Source organism: Heptranchias perlo, chromosome 5 (assembly GCF_035084215.1).
Source record: "Heptranchias perlo isolate sHepPer1 chromosome 5, sHepPer1.hap1, whole genome shotgun sequence".
In the NCBI taxonomy this organism is placed as follows: domain Eukaryota; kingdom Metazoa; phylum Chordata; class Chondrichthyes; order Hexanchiformes; family Hexanchidae; genus Heptranchias; species Heptranchias perlo.
In genome coordinates, this window is record NC_090329.1 from 32,814,114 (window position 1) to 32,820,821 (window position 6,708).

General features: G+C 40.8%; 1 protein-coding gene across 1 annotated transcript in view; it reads left to right on the top strand.

Annotated features, from left to right (window-relative positions):
• sntg2 (syntrophin, gamma 2) overlaps positions 1 to 6,381 on the top strand; it is a 283,588-nt gene extending 277,207 nt beyond the window's left edge. The window contains exon 17 of the mRNA XM_067985257.1: positions 6,100 to 6,381. Coding sequence (XP_067841358.1) covers positions 6,100 to 6,231 — 132 coding nt within the window. The 3' untranslated portion in view covers positions 6,232 to 6,381. The remainder of the gene's footprint in view (positions 1 to 6,099) is intronic.
• Positions 6,382 to 6,708: the final 327 nt, after the last annotated feature.

Sequence of the window (6,708 nt, forward strand, 5' to 3'; positions counted from 1 at the left end):
AACACCCATGACAAACCCTCAGACACCCTTGTGCACCCCCTTCATGCTGACGAGATGTTTGCCTTACGCTGCCTACTGCACATATGTGATGCATGCCCTGTGGCTGCAGCACAGGTGGTGGCAGGTTGAGTGAGGCTGGCCGTGAGGGAGATGCACGAGAGGGTGAGTATGGGATGGAGCAATGAGATTGTATGAGGAGTGGGTTGCGTGTTAGTGGCAGGGTGAGTACTGGCGAGGTGAGTAGGTGGAGGTAAGATGAGGATGGGGTGTGAGTGGGTATGAAGGGTGATGTGACAGAATAGTGTTGGCGGTGCCGAAGGAGATGTGGGGTGGGGGCAGTGTTGTGGCAGACGGAGTGTAGGGGAAAGACTTCGTGTTCTCACTGCGGCTGACCTACTGCGGTCATTGCAGCGCCTCCTGCACTGTATGCAGGTGGGCGATATGTTGGTGGCGCAGGTGACCCCCTCTGCCACCTCGAGCCAGGCCTTCTTGGTGGCAGAGGCAGACCGCTTCCTCCCACCCGCCGGGGGGAAGATCTGTGTCCTCCCCCTCCTCCTCACCCCATCTGATGATACCTGGGGTGAGGCATCATTAAACTGGGAGCAGCCTTCCCCCTGGGCTGCTCCATGCTGCAATTTGTCCCATTGGTTGCAGCATCTGTCAGTGGAGGACTGCCCCTTTAACTAGAGAGCCTCCAGCTGACAGATCGTACTGCGCATGCGCAGCCCGACCGACGCGCAGGCCAGCGCCGTGGACCCCGGAGGAGCAGGTAATTGATTCCTATTAGTGGGTTGCCTGCTACGATCGCGTGGGCAACCCACTAATTTCGCCGAGCGTGTTGACCACGCTCCCGGAGGACCACCCGCTGGGAAGCCGCAGGCCTGCTAAATTCGGGCCCAAAGTGTCTGCAAAGGGATATTGACAGGTTAAGCGAATGGGCAAAAATTTGGCAGATGGAATGTAATGTGGGATAATGTGAAGTTATCCACTTTGGGAGGAAAAATAAAAAAGCAAAATATTATTTGAATGGAGAAATACTATAAAATGCTGCGGTACAGAGGGATCTGGGTGTCCTCGTACATGAAACACAGAAGGTCAACATGTAGGTGCAGCAGGTAATCCTGAAGGCAAACGGAATATTGGCCTTTATTTCTAGGGGGATGGAGTATAAAAGCAGGGAAGTCATGCTACAACTGTACAGGGTGCTGGTGAGACCACACCTGGAGTACTGCGTACAGTTCTGGTGCCCTTATTTGAGGAAGGACATACTTGCATTGGAGGCAGTTCAGAGAAGGTTCACTTGATTGATTCTGAGTATGGAAGGGTTGTCTTATGAGGTAAGATTGAACAGGTTGGGTCTATACTCATTGGAGTTTAGAAGAATGAGAGGAGACCTTATTGAAACATACAAGTTTCTGAGGGGACTCGATAGGGTAGATGCTGAGAGGATGTTACCTCTCATGGGGGGAATCTAAAACTAGGGGGCATAGTCTCAGAATAAGGGGTCGCCCGTTTAAGACGGAAATGAGGAGGAATTTCTTCTCCCAAAGGGTCGTGAATCTTTGGAATTCTTTACCCCAAAAAGCTGTGGAGGCTGAGTCATTGAATACATTCAAGGCTGAGTTAGACAAATTTTTGATCAGCAAGTGAGTCAAAGGATATGGGGAAAGGGCGGGAAAGTGGAATTAAGGTAAAAATCAGATCATCCATGATCTCATTGAATGGCGGAGCAGGCTCGAGGGGCCGAATGGCCTACTCCTGCTCTTATCTCTTATGGTCTTATGGTCTTATGTTGGAAATATCAAAAACATTTCCAAGCTGTAACCTATGTCAGTCAAAGAGCACCAGATGAATCGTCCTTCTTTTCGCCTTTGATTTTATGCTTGGCTTCAAAATAGAAGAGTTTTCTTTTTAAAGTTTATCTGGTAGATTGACATTTTCACTTACTATTTTATCACAATCAGCAAGAATGCTTCTTCAATTAGGAGTCAGTTCTGTACGGTGATAAGGTTTCAAAGCAAATTTGGCCATGACCATATTAGTTTCTTGTTACAGTTTAAGGTTTCTTTCAAATTGTTTTCTGTCTCAGTGGTTTAATAGCAGTTCTGTAGGCAATCTTTGTCCCTATTTTCCAAAATCTGTGCTTTTCTATATTCTGTCATAAAGGTATACACCTGAGGGATTAACATTTATTCCTTTTGCAGTGATCTGGTTCCTGGATTTAATATAGTCGTGTGCTATACTGCCAAACTTTCTTGAAAATGGCAGATGTTAGCATGCAGTCTAGAGTTTTACAGACTGAAGAAAATAATATGATTGCTGGAAAAATGTGTTAATGATGCACACCATTAATAATGTGCAAATCGGCCAGCAAGTTCAGGGGATTAAGCGATATGCCGTGAATTGCAAATCTCCAGAATTTGCTGGTCGATTTATGTTGCTCCGCTGTTTGCTCATACAAATGGCATCTCGTCCTTAGCCTCCCTGTTATTTTTTAGAAATTGCTGGATTTGCACATTAATGCCCCATTAAACTTGTCACAGAAAGTTAAGTCTGGTAATTAAGAGCATAAGTACCTTTTTAATAGCGTGATAATTGTTAATGCAATGCCAATCAACCCCCCTGGCCCAAAATGTGAACAATTTAAACTGTTCAATCTCATTCCTGCATATAGTCAATTGTTGCTAGAGATTTAAAAATGTCAAATTTTTCTTTTTTTTTCCTTTCTGTCTCTTTTTTTTCTCTCTTGATCCAATCTTTCTTTCCCTCTCATTTTTCTATCCACCTGATGTGACTCTAATTCACCCACTCTAATTCACCCTCCTTCTCTGTTGTTCTTCTGTTTCTTTCTCAATCCTTAGATCTCATTGTTTAAGGATTGAGAAACTATTAGTCCCACCATTCACTAAGGTCCCAGATGCCTTGTTACCCTCGCCACACCATTATCAGCTCACACCTCCAGCCATGTACAGAGCAAAATTTTTTCAAGCTGAAGGAAGGATGCAGAAAAACTAACTAATTAACGGGACACACCATGAAATGCCCCACTCCAGCAACATTTGGCCCCTATTTACTTACAATTAAATAGTAATATGAAAGGTGAGAAAATCATGAAAGATTAAAAATGTAAGCACAGAGAAAGTTTGTAATCAATTGATTACTTTTCATTAAGACATTTGCGAATTGAATATTGGACTCTTTATACTTGAAAAAAAAAATTTCTGGTTTCTGGCACTGTGAATTTGGTAAATTTCATCTTTTTCTAAAACTTTCTGTATCAGTGCATTATATCACATCATAATGTATTATATCCCTCAAGCAGGAAGTCATAACAAATCCTTACATGTGATGAGTTACTATAGCTTGGGACAATTGTTGACTTGTTTCAATCTCCAGGATTCATTCTCTTGAGCGTCAGAGCCTGCATCTCTGTAATTCTTTTGAAGTATAGTTTTATAGATGCACTTTACTATACTTCATGCACATACACACAATTAACAAAAGAAAATAAATGTCACAGATACAATGTCAAACAAGATAGCATTTTACATGGTTATGTCAGTTACAAAATTTATACAGACAATCCAACTTTTTCACCTCAAATAAACCATGCAGTTAATTAAATTAGGAAGTCAAACCACTTCTGATCTTTAAAGTAATGAAAGCAACAGAAAATTCCCCTTTGTTCAGAGGGTAACTGAGACATCATTTTGGTACAGTATTAAAAATGATGTGAGTGATACTGTGGGAGGAGCAACTTTTCAGATTTTCTTTATTTAAACTTAAAAACCTATCCTTTAGTTCCCCTTTTGGCTTGGTGACCAATGAAAAGCTGAGCCATACAGACCAGGAAGGTCCCAGTTTTAATTCCTGAGCTGTGACGAGCCAGCTAATCTCAGACAGGGCCTCAGTGCCCCAAGTTACAATGGGGGAAATTACCCGGAATTCTCACTTCTGATCACTATGCAATGCTCCCTGTAGGAATTGCATATATGTGGATGTTGGGTGAGGACAGAATCATGCTTAGCTGTGATGCCTTCCTCACCGGTAAAATAGCGTGTTAATACTGGAAAGGTTCACACATGATTAATGACTACTCATGAGAGGTACCAAGAGTGCCTGGTACCCATGGAACTGTAAGGATGAGTCAACTTCTATAGGAGAAGAGAGGAGGGGAGAAAACTGGTTTTAAAAAAAAGGAAAATCAAAAAGAGGAATTAAGAAAAAGCGACCCGCCCTCTGTTTGGAAATTAATTTGTTGAGACCTGCATATCATATTCATTCCAAGAAACATGGTAATTAATAGAAATATCTAGGATATTATAAGGTAAATAAATAAGAAAAGTATTTCTGTAACAAATGAACTCCAAAATAATGTCAATAATGCTTCATGCATGTTTCTTCAACTGTCGGCAAGGCTTGAATCACTTTCACCATAAGGTGAAAAATCAATTTGCACTGTTTGGCCTTTTCTAGTGATCTCTAAACAATGAATAATTTATTGCATTTGTCTCAACAATGTTTACAACATTAAGGATCTGTTTTAAAGAAATATTACAACCAAGGTCAGAAGTAAACTTCGAAGAAACAGCAGACCTTACTGTAAGGTTCAAAGCAGGTTAATGTGATAATTACTGTTCTATCTCTGCCTATGTTCAAAGTTATAACAGCTAATGGACAACAACATGGAAATAGAAAACACGATAGGAATGGAAGGGAAGAGCACCATCTTGGAAATTGGACCTATTAATGAAGGACTAGTTTGTTTCACATATACCCATTGGTTCACATGAAAAGCATCTCATTTCTTTACTTCACCAGTTATTGACCATATTGTAAGATCACCAGATCAAAAGATAAATACAGATAAAAAAGACACCTTTGCTCATCAATCCAGCATAAATAAAAATTAACAGCTGACTTCCTTCTCAATCGCACCTGGGGTGCATTTCCTAGGTACAAAGGAGAGGAAAAGAGAGTGGAGAACTGTGACACTGGGTTCCCCCACCCTTTACATTGCATCAGGATTCCCAAGGCTTTCCATGGGAGGTGGGAGTGTCTGTGCCTGCAATAGGTGCAGGTTGAGGGCTACCACATAGAATCTGCTTGCTCATTGCTTCTCTTAATTGGAGTAACATGCTACATTTCCAAGAGTCACAGCAGAGTAAAGAGAGATCTGTTGGAAAACCTATTTTATTTATTGTTTTACTGGCCATTTATGATTTACATACAAATAAATGTACACAGTAAAAGTGCAGTTAGATGCCTTCCTCTATCTATGACATGAGAGTAAGAAGACATTTTTCTGCCTTTAACAAGCATTAATCTGGCTTATATTATTGCAGTTTAATTATCAGTATCAAAGAATAGTTGGTACTAATCGGGATTTCCGTTTACATTAAATAATAGTTTTGACATTGTTGCATAGAAGTATAATCGTGTAATCCAGAAAACTGGGAGTGTCAGTCTGGTTCAGTTGGTAGCACTCATGCCTCTGAGTCAGCAGGTGAGAGATCCAAAACTTCATTAGGACTTGAGCTCATAATCTAGACTGACACTTCAGTACAGTACTGAAGGGGTGCTGTATTATTGGAAATGCCATCTTTCAATGTGACATTAAGCCGAGGCCCCATCTGCGAATTCGGGTGAATGTGAAAGGTCCCATGGTACTATTCAATGAAGAATGGGGAGTTCCGATAGCGTTCTAGCCAAACAGATTAAATGGTCATTCATCTCATTGGCTGTCAATAGGACCTTACTGTGCAAATCGGTGGCTGCATTTGCCTAAATAACAACACTGATTATCCTTCAAATAAAAGTAATTAAGTGGTTGTGAAGTGCTTTGGCACATCTTCAGGATTGATAAAACACTATAGTTTATTCATTCATGAAATAACCAAATTATTGATGATTCTACTAATGGAGTGGAAATTATCCAAATTATGTTGGTGATGACTGAACAACTAGTATCTTCTATTCTGGTATGAATTTATATTCCTACCAGTGAACAGCTACTACCATGGCTAAGTAGATGGGGAATGTTAGTTTTATTATAAGCTGTGACTATTACCTAATAAAACAGTTTGTGTTTTGTTCCAGGAGCTGGAATTCCCTGATCTGACGGCAGTTTTGCACTGCATACACTCATTCATCGCGGCTAAAGTGGCAGCAGTGGATCCAGTGTTCGTAGACAGCCAGAGTGTTGCACGGAAGTACATGTACAGCAGCTGAGAACTGGATTGCAACCCTAGAAATTGTATTGTATTCTTTAACGTAAAATAACCACTTCATGCCCATGCTGCTGTGAGGCACAGAGCACACGGTGGGTAATGAAGTTCAAACAAGTTGGGGTGATTTTGACTTTGGACGATACTGTAAAACGTGTGATATTGATTCAGCCACCGTTATACATCTCTCCCGCTTTTCTATTCAGTTCAACGGAAATGAAAATCGGGAAAGATTTATAACGGGTAGCTGAATCGATATCGTCCGTTTTACATTATCACCCAAAGTCAAAATTAGTTCCATTGTCTTTATAAATAGAAGATTATTGAGGATTAAAACATCTTTTGGAAGATATCTGCAAAGCAAATATATTTATAATGAAAGTGAACCCTGTCCTTTGGTGTGTGCAACACTGTTTCTTGATGTCTTTTTTTTCTCAGATGAAGTCTGCTCCAGCTCCAGTTTGCAATAATGGAAATCTGA